Source organism: Paroedura picta, chromosome 12 (assembly GCF_049243985.1).
Source record: "Paroedura picta isolate Pp20150507F chromosome 12, Ppicta_v3.0, whole genome shotgun sequence".
In the NCBI taxonomy this organism is placed as follows: Eukaryota; Metazoa; Chordata; class Lepidosauria; order Squamata; family Gekkonidae; genus Paroedura; species Paroedura picta.
In genome coordinates this window covers 21887609-21901443 of record NC_135380.1, presented here as the reverse complement: position 1 = coordinate 21901443, position 13835 = coordinate 21887609, and the positions used below count along the sequence as shown (strand labels likewise).

Here is a 13835-nt window from a genome sequence, read left to right as displayed (position 1 = left end):
GTACTGTCTACTCAAGTGATTTCCAACTTCAAGATGACTGCCAATGTATATCTTGGTGTTCCCTTGACCCTTCCTCAAAGCATCCCTTACCCAAAGCAAAGCAAAGCCCTCCTGACTTCCATCCGTTTCAATGAAGATCCCCAGTGTGGATGGGGGCTGGGGTGGCTTGGTGTCTTTAGGGAACACCTATTTGAAACCAGCAGCTTCCATTCCAGGAAGATACAAAGCTTGGAACCTCATAGCATTTTATGGAGCCACCCAACATTTTTGTGATTGGACCTAGCCTCTAAGGCAACCATTTAATGATTGATTTTATCGCCTATGGCAATTCTTTTGATATGGTGCCCATGACCTAGTCTCAGAATTCCCAGAGAGCTCACAGACTCAACAATAGTAGGGACCCAGGGTTTTCTCTGACTGGAAATGGTCCACCATGGTCTCAGGCAAAGGTGTGCCACATCACTTAATACCTGATCCTTTTAACGGAAGATGCCAGGGACAGATCCAGGGACTTTCCACAAACAAAGCAGGTGTTACTCCGCTGAGTCACAGCCCCACCCCACTAAATCACGATCTGAACGGAATCAGATGCTACTTACCAATTAATTTTTTAAAGAGTGTCTCACACCCTAAGACAGGGGTAGTCAAACTGCGGCCCTCCAGATGTCCATGGACTACAATTCCCATGACCCCCTGCCAGCGAATGCTGGGAGGGGCTCATGGGAATTGTAGTCCAGGGACATCTGGAGGGCCACAGTTTGACTACTCCTGGTCTACTGACTCCTTTTCCACATGGCATTATGTGGGCCCAAGACTCATTTTCAGGTGTGGGGTTTGTACCCATGTCCGTTCCCATTTGCTGGCAGGGGCTCCTGGGAATTGTAGTCCATGGACATCTGAAGGGCCGCAGTTTGACTACCCCTGCCCTAAGAGACTTACACTGCTTCACTGTTCATGATGCAGATGGATCCTGGACACTTGCAGTTCATGTTATCATCATAGTTCATCCCCATGCTCAAGCCTAGCAGTTGTGCAACAATAACTGAAAATATCTCCAAGTTTACAGATTTTTGGTACTGAAAGAAAAAGAGACAAATGAAAGCAAGAAACCAATTATTTCTATTTAACAATACATCCTACATTTTGCACTAAGAAGTGCAAGAGAACAGCTCGCAAACAAAATAGTTAAACCCATCAACAAGATATCAGTAAAGATACAACAAACTAATTGACAGCAGCATTTAAAAAGAATTATCCATAGGAGATAATTCAACAAGATATCAGTAAAGATAAAACAAACTAATTAAGACAGCAGCATTTAAAAAGAATTATCCATAGGAGAAGATGATCATAAAATCCAACAACCTATCTAGGAAAAAAGAGTTTTTATCTGGCACTTAAAGCAGTGGTGCCAAGTGAGCCATTGTGTAGAGGAAGTTCCAAAAACACGGCAACACAAAAATAAACCTCATTGAGAAAGAGCAGTTAAACACAAATTAGTATATTAGGGCCACATTATAGAGTTGTTGGAATTGTAAAGCTGAGGAACAGTCTAAATCCTAAACTTGCATCTGTACAGATGTTTTGATGAGGGATGGATATATGTCCAAGCCACAGATGGTCACTCAAAGTTCCACAAGGACCAAAAACAGTGTAACAAGGGTAGGGGGCAATAGATACCTAACCTCATGGTTCCCTATACAGGAGCATAAAACCAATTACAGTATGTAATACATGGAGGACATGTGTTGAATAACGTGTTGGATAACAATAAATTATACTGTTTGGGTTTATCAGCCTCTCAGACATCCACATTAGCTGAAACCCAGTGTCAGGGAGAGTCGTGCAACAGACAGAGTGGCATAATTGCAATTTTCCTTTGGATTTGTGCTTCGCAGTCTAGCCTAGTAAAGCACACTCAGCCACTGAATGAGAGTCCTTCCAGAATAAACTGGGACATGAAAATAAGTGACTGGTAAGACGTTCACATTTCAGCAGCAATATCTATAAGCTTTTGTGTGCACCTGAAAGGTGCCACGGGACTCAAACTTTGTCCTATTGCTCCAGACCAACATGACTAACCACCTGAATTTAAGCCCCATAGCCAGTCTTAATTCAGATTCCCATCTACTACTCTCAAAAGGGGTGGCCTGTTTTATACTATGCTCAGGAGTAGCCCCTGTTTTATACCATAAGTTTCTTTACCTATTACAGCTGGCACCTATACAAAGGGGTAATATCCTGTTGGTTGGGAGCACAAGTTCTTTAATGTGTTGTTTTAATGTTTGTTTATTAAATTGTTTTATATTGCTTTTTTCAGTGTTGTTACCCAGCCTGGGTCCTGTGATTCCTAGAAAGAAGGCAGATATATAAATAAATAAACATTCTTTCCCATGTTTTTTTTTTTAAATTTCACCACTGGCATTCAAACTCAAGCTCAGCCCTTGGACTGAGCTACTCATCAACGAATAGCCATTAACTAAAAAGATTCAGTGATACTTCACCAGAGCAACTCCTGCATCATAGTTCCGCAGGCACAGCTTTCCTGAGAATGTTGATCCTACATAGTCAGGCTTCTCCCTGTAACTGAAGTACAAAAGCAGATGCCAAATCATATACTTCAGGGACACCTACAAGTCATATGCCAAACCTGTACAAATCATAGCGGGCTCCTTTCACTGCTATTCACTCGTTCTATTAGTGATGTTTCCTTTAGCGTCAGCTGGCACAGGGTTTAGATCAAGAGCTCGGAAGATAAGGCACAGATTTCCTATGTCCTCAGCTCCCAGGACATTAACAGTTGACTAAGCAAAAATCAGCCATTTCAAGCCAGAATGCAATAATCATATACTAGAATCTTCCTGACACTAGAAGCCAAGTTGCCTAGTGCCATGCTCTGATATATAGCACCAAAGCCTGTTACAGCCCTTTGTTATAAGAAACATGAGGCTGCAAGTAGTCATTCAGTTGTACCATCTATACTTCCAGGCTGTACCCCTCAGCGCAGCCTAGTAGTTCTCCCTTTCTGTATCTTCCTGCCAATTAATCATTCTTTAAAAATCCAGAAGCTCCTGCTTTGCAGTTCCTGCTTTTTTTTTTTTTTTTACAGTGATGGTGCCATATGCACCATACTGATGAAATGGGCTCCATATCACGTGTGAAGCTTAAGGCTACTTTTTCTTAAATTGGCAATGTGAACATAAAGCTACACTGGATGAAATTTTGTTTCTGTTCCCTTATTCTGCCACATACCAACAACCCTGAAATATCCCACAACTTGCAACAGAGAGGCTCAAAGTCACATCTATTTTTAAAAAAAGCTTCATGAGCTAAAACATTCACAGACTTTGGCCAGATGATGGTGCCCTTGTAATGTTTTGCAAACCTCCACAAGGTGGCTAAAAAAATATTTAGGAATGAATGAATGAAAAGCACAAGCACATCTTTGGGAACATGGAAGCATGGCCTACCAATTAAGTGCTATGCTTATGTTAATGTTCTCCATTGTGGCTTTGTGTTTGAATATGGTCCTCTTTTACTCCTATTTTTTCATAGCTAATGTGCCTTCCTGTTTTTTTTAATGGACAACTTTGATTTACATGTCCAACACATGACAGTGCTTATGTATATTGCTGTTTAATATGAAATAAGGTTTTCTTCTTACGCAAATAAAAATGCTGTATCATGTGGTCGTAGAACAAGGTATGAATTTTTCCACTGTAAAAACCTTTGCAATAGTTCATCCACCTGCCCTGAAGTAGCAATTTTATTATAATCTGTCCAGAACTCCAAGGAAGACAGAACAATCGTTGTATTAAGACTGGAAAACATCTGAAAAGGTGGAGAATATATACTAAAATAATTCTGTATATGCATATTAATTTTATAAGCATTAATTATAAGTGGTCTAGACAGTAAAGGGTCACAACGTGTCAGGAATAAAAACTAAACTGTATAGGGTAAAAATCAGAGATGGGCACAAACCAGGAAATTGTTATTTGGCTCATGGTCAAACCACAACAAAACCGAACCAAGTTTGTTCGTGAACCAAATTGGTGACTGCCAAAAAAAACTCCCTGCCCATCAGCTGTTTCGGGCTGTCTTGTGCAGTCCCTTTAAACTTTAAAAGGACTGCACAAGACAGCCTGAAACAGCTATGCAGTGGGGAGTGCCTCTCCGCCAGACAGCTATTTTGGGGCTATCTTCTGGAGTTCCTTTGAAGTTTAAGGAGACTGCACAGAGCAGCCCAAAACAGATGTGTGGCGGGGAGTGCCTCCCTGTTTTTGCAGCTGATTTCAAAGAAAAACAGCCAGACACACAATTTTATCTTTCATATTCTCTTTATCTGTCTTCTTTATTTTCATCCTGCCCCCTGCACTGAAGTGCTCAGAAAGGAAAAACAGTGGTTTTCTCTTTTCTATTTTGTCCTCGTAACAATTGTGTGAGGTAGCTTAGGCTGAGAAAGGATGAGTAATCTAAGATCCTCCCGTGAAGTTCATGGCTGAGGGGAACTGAATCTAGGACTTTCTAATCATAGTCTGACCACTATATAGTATACTGCTGATCCAGATAAATATTGTTATATACTAGGGTTACTGGATTCCATAGGAGTTTGTCCGGGCCAGTTTTATTTATTAAATATTTATTGAAATACTGCCATCTGATCTGGGTGACTAAACAAGGATCCTTAATATTCACAAAACCTACTACAAAGTAGTAGAAGCACAACATTACACAGCAGCAGAAGCACCAGCAATCATATTAAGCTTATAAGAATGCTTGATGAGGCCACAAAAGCTCTTGAAAGAGAACCATATTTGAGTGGTGTCTAATAGGACAATCTCGGGAAGAATTACACTTTTCTAAGCCTACTGACTACAATGGGCCTAGAAGGGTACAACTCTGATTAAGACTGAACTGTAAAACTAGCACAAATTGTCTGGGCGTTTGACAGTAATTACCTACAGCAACTCAGATGTGAGCAGTATGTAAATCAAGACCTCCAAGAAGATCTCAATGTACAGGTATAGGAAGAAAGAGCTTCTTGGGATATTCTGGACACAGCCTATTATGAGCTTTTGCTGGATCTGGATTTTACTGTCTGACACAATTATTATTTTTAAGGTGCCAGAAGTGTCCACATTGCTAGAAGTGATGCATGAAACAGAGTCAACCATTACAGTGCTGGAATGATACCACTAGACACCACATTCTTGTCACTCAGTGCTGCGTTGTTATCTTGCCAATATGCTCACTGGACAGAGAGATAGCCAAATGACAGTATCCAAGTGGTTCATGTCACAACACCAGAAAGCAAAATAAAAAATTAATTAATTTTAAAACTTACACTGTTAAGAAAGCCAACGATCTGGGCTACTTTCTCTGTTACAATATCTTCATTTCCACCCAAATAGTCATACTGAAAAACAATGCATAATAATATCCATAAGTATTCTGTCTTTGCTGCATTTGCTGCCAGTGTTGGCAACAGAATCTTGGACAGAACTTTGTCTGAGAGCTGAACAGGACTGGACTAACAAGGAGTACTTCTTACCACCAACCAACAATGCCTTCTTCTTCTCAAGTTCCCCTTCCATGGGCCATTTCTCCGTCAATCAAGCATGTTTTCAGTTTCAGAGTCTGCACAGAGACTATCATAAAGAACCCTTTCTGTTCCTTGTTATCTTGAATTCTGCCCTGATCTAGCAAGGTGTTTATTATGTTCTTAAGGGGCTTATCTTGTTAGAACCATTGTGCTAATTTCCTTTTAAGAGAACCAGGAAGAGCCAAGTTTGATATCAGTTTCCAGTTATACCAGTATATGGCCTGATGTGATACGCACATCAGAGATGAGCAAACAACAGCCAAGCTGGTGGGCAGCAGTGGCGCAGCTAGGCAATTTGTTGTCTCTCTCTGTGAGTGTACATGGGTCCCAAGAAAGTATATTCCTAGAAAGTTTCAGAGGGAATGAAATTTAATCTCAAAGACTTACCAAACCCTTGTCCAAAACGAAATACATTTCCACATATCTATGAAAGTCAGTGATTTCTTCCAGTGGCTGAGGACAGACAATATAATTTAGTAATAATTTCTGCATTTTACTTGGTAAAACTTCTGTATCATGCAAAAGGGTATCATAAATCATGCAAAAGGGTATCATAAAAGCTAGATGCTTTGATGTAAGAAGCCACACACTAAGACCCCAATGGCAGCTGCAAGCCAGTGTTATGTAACACCAGGAGTATCAGTTGTTAACTGTGGGTATTATGTAGAGGGAAAATAAGTGACAGGTAACCCCTTGGTAAAGGTCAGACTGCATAGTGAGTGCACCATAGTTCCTAGCAAGCCAGGTGACATCCTTCAACCAAGAACTGGCATCATGCTAATCCCTTAGTTTCTTCCCTCCAATCTACAGCATGACAGGCAAAAGCCCTGTGCAAACTTTGCCCTGGGGGCTCCGCAACGGGGAGGGGTGGGGGGTCAAGTCCCCATCTATAATCATCCTCTTTTTCTAGGGCCACACACATGGTGAAGGAATCTCCAGCCCCAGCATACCTGTGCTCCTATAGCTCACTTAGCAGGGGCAGCTATGAGAGCCAAAGCTCAAGCTTTTTGATATGGAAAAGGAACATGCAGTCTGGGGCAGCAACACAGGAACACACAACTGCACCTTCCAAGGCAATCCTGTCACTTCCTTCCCTTGTTATGGAAATGCACCTATATGGCAAATAGGACGTATGGGTTCAGTTCCAGGAAGGGCGATGCCAGACCGAAGGCAAAACTAATTTTTGCCCAGAAAATGTCAGGCAAGCAGCAAAATGCAGGGAAGAGGCAGCATGTGAACTACATTTCACATAATCGGGATCAATTTCCTAATCAGACAACTGGGCACACTTGAACACAAGCCTCACAAAGTGCATTAGGCATCTCCCAGTAGCCCCAATGTTGACACCAGCCATGCAGAGCAGAGCTGGGGAGATTATGATGACAGGAATGGTAAAGTAGAAAGGCACAGACATAGGGAAAGCCCCACATAGAGAAAACCATGAAACAATGTGGGCAGAATCCCAAAATCAGTTGGGATTCTGACTGATCAAGCAGAAGCACACAGTCCACAAGCTGCCATAGACAGAGCCCCCACACACCATCCTGAAATGGATGATTAAGGGATAACTTCATAGGGATGTTTGGTCTGGACACCAAACTGGAGTCAAACTTCTACTAGGAAGCAGTCTGTTAACCTTTTCTGTGCCCCTATATCATGCTTGGTTTAGAGTACCAGAAAATGGTTTGGGTTGTGCCCACTGATTTCTTCCAGAGAAAAGCAGAGATGCAGGAGATACAACTCCAACATGCCAAACTAGGATATGATACTGTTTGGAAACTGGGAACTTAGTTCTGCCAGTGCTCCACTATTTAAACATAGATCATTGTGCCACATGCGTGTATGCCAAGAAAAGCACCTGAACAAATAAAAATCTAGACAGACATCCACCCACTGCTAAACTAAAACAGAAAAAGACTAGAACTAAAGAATTCATGTAAAGAAAGCTGTAAAGAATGAATTTTCCTTTCTGTTCAGGGCTTGTACAGATAATTCTAGAGGGGGGGAAAAAACAACACCTGTTGATACTTGCCCAGATAAAGAAATCAAGCCACAGGCATAAGCTTTAAAGTGCAATCCTAAGTAGAGCTGCAACCATCTAAGCCAGGGGTAGTCAAACTGCGAATGCTGGCAGGGGCTCCTGGGAATTGTAGTCCATGGACATCTGGAGGGCCGCAGTTTGACTACCGCTGATCTAAGCCTACTACCTTCAATGGATGCCATTGAGCCACTTGGTCAACTAATACCTTACACAAGAAGCCCAGAGTAGATGTTCAACTGGAGACTTACCTTAAAGTTACTTTTCTTGAAGTGGCAGCACAGCATGAGAAGGGGCTTCAGTCTTCCCTCTCGTGCCATTTTCAGCAACAAAATGGGTTGCAGAGGAAGGGAGCCCGTTTGTCCCTAAAAGCAGAACAAACAGCCACAGCCGCCCCTGCCCCGCCCAGCTGTTGGTGTTTCCAAAATTGCCATGAGTGAGAAGTTGACCCCATTATAGTGCTATGCTGACACAATGATAAAAACTGCCCACTGCCATCACTTTTAAGGTGAGTCACTAGTTGAACATCTGACAACGAGTCAGTTTGGGATCCTTGTGCCATAAGATATAAATCAGGTTTGTTTGTTTAATAGCCTGACATTTGCTAAGCTGATCCTTGCAATACTGCTCTCTAGGCATACACTGTAGAGGAACTGAAGCACAAGAGCTGGCCTAAGCTACCAAGGTCACCCAGAAAGTAATTTGCCTGGGTACTGGAGTCTGTGGTTCAAGATCCTAAGAAGAATGTTGCTAGATCCAACCAGTAGTCCATCAAGTCCAACATTGTTTCACACAATGGCCAACCAGTTTCCTTAGAAGTCCAACACCAGGGCACAGAAGCCAATTCCTTCCCCGGAATTGGTATCCAGAGGTTTATTGCCTCTGAATGTGGATATTACCTTTAGTCATCATGCCTAGTAGCCTTTGATGGACTTATCCTCCATTACATTTGTCTAGTCCCCTTTTAAAGCCTAAGCACCTTATGTCTCCATTCCAGTTAGCCAGCTTTGTGAAGTTTAAACTGTTTGGAACCTCACTAGAAATGTATCTAAGTTGCAGGATACCCTTCAGTTACATTGTTCTTCCTCTCATGGTTCGCTTCTCCAGCAATTGTTGACAGTAATAAAGTTTTTAAAAATAACATTAACCAGCACTTACTGCAGCATCTGTAAGCAGCTTATGAGCGATCTCTCTGTTTTCCTCTTCTCCTGTCATAGGTATGAAATTGTCTATCAACACTGATCCTTTGAGATCTTTGTTATTTATTTGAAAAACAAGGTGTTCAAACTGAGTGGAAGACTCCAAATGTTCAATTCCATAGCTGAAGTTCTCAAATTGCAGCAGCCCTCTGGGAGGAGGAAGAAACAAAAAGTAAGTTGCAGGATAGCTTTTTTATTTTTGGGGGGTGGGGGGGGGAGAATAACAGTATCTAAAATCAACCTGAGGCCCAAGCATGCTCTCAGAAGGGGTACATTTGTAACTAACAAGTTTCCCAGTGCATCTACAATCTAGCTCCCTCTTTTGGATACACAGAGCATATTGCATCATCCAACCAAGCTTCTAGAACGGCATGCAGCCCAACTGCATTGCATATGCATAAAACATTGTTGTTGTTTATGCCAGAGGTGCCCTAGGTCATGCAACTCTGGTAGGGCTCACAACAGTTCAGTATGCAGGTTTATGATTGGCCTGTTCAGGGATGCGGATGAAGAATATCTGTAACCATGTTGTGACAGGGGCAAAGAGGTTTCTGTCAAAAAGCTGTGCTGGGAGCGGGAGGGGGGTTTGCTTTAATCCTCACATGGTCAATAAGAGCTGGCAAGAACAGCTTGCTCAGGCCCTCCTTCTGTGACTTTTTATTGCTGCGTTTGGGGTGACCAGAACATTGCATCCTGGCTGATTCATCCTTGTCCCTTTCTGCTTTTATCCAGCAGGGCTTTGCAATGGATAAGAGCAGGAGGTATTCCACACTGAGCAAAAAAAACAAACAAAAAAAACTGTAGCTTGTAGTTCCAAGGCTATTCAGAGATGACTTAAGGTACAACTTATATTATGCCAGACATCTGTGATCAGATTGCTCAAAGAGCAGCCGCCGAGGGGCCCATTTCAGAATAAAGTAATGATCCTGGGTTGAGGATTAACCATTTCATCCTGAGCTGTTTCCCCGACAAAAATCCCTCCCCCTCCACACACACACAGAGAAAAACTGATATGAGTATTTATTGTGCCTGTCGTACATATTGTTCCTGGGGTTTTCCCCCTGCTGGGAATAACAGCAGTCACAGAGTGGAAAGGTTAAGTCTCCTGCCTCAGCACCTAAATTCCTCTCTAGATTGGAGACCATGCTGGAAAAATATGATCATGAGTTCCCAGTTTAACATGCCATTTGGTTCTCAACCAGTGTGGAATACACACATCCCCAAAGAAAATTATCACAGAAAAGGTCTGTTTGAAACTTATTTTTAGAATAATATAGAATGCAAAGCACTGTGGAAAGGGGAGAGGCTTCCAATGCACTTATCTGAAGTATCAGGAGTCTGGCTTATCAGAGGCAAAAGACTGAGATGGCTAGCCAAAGCTGTTGTACTCTTACCTGAGCCCAGAACAGGTAGTGAGTATAGCAAGAGAGTTGGGGAACCCTTCGATATATCCTTGATAGAAGCAATCACTCTAAAGAGTTTTACAAAATTACTTTTTAAGCAGTACACCTTGCACACTTCTCCAACTGAGCTTCTTTATTAACTTGCCTTACAAACAAGATTTTTTAAAAACAAAAGGACACCTTCATGCCCCACCAGTTTAATCTGTACCTCCAAAATAGCACTTCTAGCCATCTCTGGAACTAAATCAATAAGCTGCAAAATGCCATAAAGCTTACCTGAATATGTGGGGCAATAGGATACACAAACCCTCCTTTCTTATATGTATAAATCATGAAGTCATCAGGAAAAAAAGTTCTGTCCATAAAAATAACAAAAGAGCATTATTAAAATGATCAGAAAATATCTCTCTATTGGGAACAGGAGAATATTGCTAAAAGTATCTGATATAACTAAACGGGGAGGCACTAAGAATATATGACAAGCAAACTGCCTGCCATTATTACAGGCAGATTATAAGAATGTTGCCAAAACCCACAAATTATCCCCCCCAAAAAAAGGGCAAATGCCATTTTAAAAACTATTGTTTTATTTTCTTGTTTCTTTATATACTTATAATAATTTCCTAGGACCAAGTCCCATTCAATAAACCTGAGTAGGATTCTGGATAGCCCTGCTTAGAACTGTCCCCTTTTTCTTTTGTTAAGGAATGGGCTAGAGATTTTGTTAAAAAATCAAAGCCAAAATTCAGACAATCCAATAGACAGATTGCTATAATGCTACAACACTGTAAATGCTCTGGACCTGTTTGTATTGTTGCACGTTGTATTGTTTATATTGTTTATACTGTTACATTGTTATATGGTTACAACTATTAGTTATTATTATTGTAAGGTTATTCACATGTTTTTATAGACCGTTTTATGTATTGTTCTTTGTTCTTATGTAAACTGCCCTGAGTCTCCAGGGAGGGCGGTATATAAATATAATAAATAAATAAAATAAACAATATTAAATTAGCAATTGTTTTAAAACCTGAAAAAGCTCCTGGTTGGTAGCGAGAGGGGGCAGGGAAAATACTAAAATTCATATCAGATGCTAGAAGCTATTATTATTGACAAATGTTTTAGCTATATTTATCTATTGTTCAAGCACTCATCAGCAAGAAACAAATGGGGGGAGGAAGGAGGCCTCACAAGACTGAACTGTTATAAGTTATTAGATACAGAGGACCTTTATTATAAGCTATTATGAATATTTGTAGAAATAACCAGAAGACCAGGAGCCAGAAACGACTTACTGTTGCTTCAGATGGACTGTGTATATCTTCTGTTCTATAGCAATATTATAGGATACTGTGCTCTAGATGATTCCAAACCATAGAGAGAAAAAGACAATGAACAAAAAGAGCATCTGGAATTTCTACATGTTACTTTCATGTTCTACATTATAAGTGAATTCGATGTTGGTGGTAGTGGTAGTGGTAGTGGTAGTGGTAGTGGTAGCACCACTACCATGATTGCTTAAGCTGTTTTAGTGTCACAGAGACCCTTTTTGAACAGATTGCATTTACAATAAAGTGTTCCTTCTATAACACAAGTTTTCAGATAATGACATTTCTTAGTTACGAATACCGTATCTTCTGCTAGCTCATCTTCTGTTAGATTAGCTGGTATCTTCTGTGGATAAGTGATATGTAAAAATGTTTGACAATCTAGAGCAGAAAAACAATACAAAATTTGTTGCCATTTATATTAAGAATTATATGCTACAAAACTGGAATATCCTTATCCATTGTTCCTCTTATATATATTTGTGAAACAGGCCTGGGGTGGAGACTGTCCTCCCTGTCTGAGATGGAATAGGGCCAATCAGGGTGAGGCTAGCCAGCTGCACCAATGGTAGGGGGGGGGGAGGTTCTCTTCCCTAGGGTCCGGCAAGCGCTCTCGCCGCCTCGTGGGGGCCTGGGGGAGCCTTTCAAAGCCCGTTCTTATGAACGGCTTTGCAGCTAGTTTCTACATAAAGCAAATGTAAGGTGGCAAAACTGGGAAAGTACACCCTAGCAGTGACAGGATAGGTTGGATATATATGTATAATTTGGATATGTATAATTTGGTATAATGCAGTTTCTACACACTGACCAATACACTAACTGCATGCAGGAATCACATACATCCCTCAAAATTTGAGATAACACCAGCATACATTAGGGTTGCCACCATCCAGGTGGAAGCTGGAGATCTGCTGGAATGATTTACATTTATTATGTATTTAAAACATTTAGCCTCCTTCTGGAGAAAACAGCTGTTTTGGGAAGCAGACTGCATGGTATTATACTCTACCAAGGCCCCTCCCTAAATCTCACTCCCAGGCTCCACCCTCAAATTGCCAGGTATTTCTGAACCGAGTTGCCCACCCTAAGAAATTCCACATTATTTTGAATAAAATGGTCAACTGGACAGGGGAAAGCGTCCTCTCCCTTGAACAGTTCATACAGCAGAAATGGTCAGTTAGATCTTCCTTTGGCCTGCAGTTAAGTAATACTCACTGCTTACTGCATCCAAATTAGATTCAAATGTTGGTCTGGAGCAGGACAACAACATTTGATTTCATCAGCACCGTAAAGCCCGACCAAGGTTTATTTAAGGCGAAAGCGTCCGAGTGCATGTTTGCCTGGGGAAGAGCCTGCACTCGAAAGCTCACGCCTCGAACAAGCCTTGGTCTGTCTTAAAGGTGCCGCTGGACTCAAATGTTGTGGTGCACCCAAAATGTCGTGGTGCACCCCTCCTATCAAAGGGCTCCTGTTAAAAAGGTCCCTCTCCTGTCGAAGGCGGGTGTGAAGGGGCCGGGGGCTTCCATGCAAGTGCATCCTGCAGCTATTCCTGTTGCTCCTGGAGAAGCAACCTATGAAGTGGGGCTGAGATGTCCCCCAGGGCAGGAATAGTCAAACTGCGGCCCTCCAGATGTCCATGGACTACAATTCCCATGAGTCCCTGCCAAGGACTCATGGGAACTGTAGTCCATGGACATCTGGAGGGCCGCAGTTTGACTACCCCCTCCCCAGGGGAAGCGCTGGGCACCAGCCACAAGCGACATAACCCGCGGGAGAAACGCGAAAGGCAGAGACAGGCAGCTGTCGCTGAAGAGGGCGCAGCGACCATGGCGAGGGGGCGGTGCCTGCCCGGCCCTCACTCACCCAGGCTCAGAAAGAGGCCGGCGGCGCTGAGGAGGAGCACAGCTAGGCGGGGCCTCATCGCGCCCCTCGCTCGGCCCCTCCGCGGCGGCTCCCGCCTCTTGCTTAACGGTCCCGCCTGCAACGGCGGCCGGGAGGCGGGAGAGGCGCCGAGCAGGCCTGGCCGTGGGGCGTGCAGGAGCGGGTGGGTGGGCGCCCCACTGGGCATGCCGGGGGCCGAGGCAGGCCTCCTCGCCCAGGGAGGTCGCGGTGGGCTCTCTTCGGCGCTCCCCCTGGCGCAGGCTGCCCTCCTCCAGAAGAAGGCGCCGCCGGGATGGCGGCTCCGCAGCCTTCACGCCCTTTACTCTGCCGGAAATCCCGCCGAGCCCCCGGACGCCGCGCTACCCGCTGCTTGGCAAA

General features: G+C 42.9%; 1 protein-coding gene across 2 annotated transcripts in view; it reads right to left on the bottom strand.

The window, feature by feature from the left end:
- The window catches only part of LOC143821610 (disintegrin and metalloproteinase domain-containing protein 2-like), a 26362-nt gene extending 12527 nt beyond the window's left edge, over nucleotides 1-13835 (bottom strand). Inside the window, exons 1-11 of one of the 2 annotated variants that reach the window (XM_077305763.1) lie at nucleotides 13440-13835; nucleotides 11878-11957; nucleotides 11544-11605; nucleotides 10522-10600; nucleotides 10237-10313; nucleotides 8802-8991; nucleotides 5993-6058; nucleotides 5348-5419; nucleotides 3665-3831; nucleotides 2505-2586; nucleotides 940-1076 (exon numbers count right to left, since the gene is read on the bottom strand). In XM_077305763.1, coding sequence (XP_077161878.1) covers nucleotides 940-1076; nucleotides 2505-2586; nucleotides 3665-3831; nucleotides 5348-5419; nucleotides 5993-6058; nucleotides 8802-8991; nucleotides 10237-10313; nucleotides 10522-10600; nucleotides 11544-11605; nucleotides 11878-11957; nucleotides 13440-13644 — 1217 coding nt within the window. In that variant the 5' untranslated portion in view covers nucleotides 13645-13835. The remainder of the gene's footprint in view (nucleotides 1-939; nucleotides 1077-2504; nucleotides 2587-3664; nucleotides 3832-5347; nucleotides 5420-5992; nucleotides 6059-8801; nucleotides 8992-10236; nucleotides 10314-10521; nucleotides 10601-11543; nucleotides 11606-11877; nucleotides 11958-13439) is intronic. The other variant, XM_077305762.1, reaches the window with a different exon arrangement.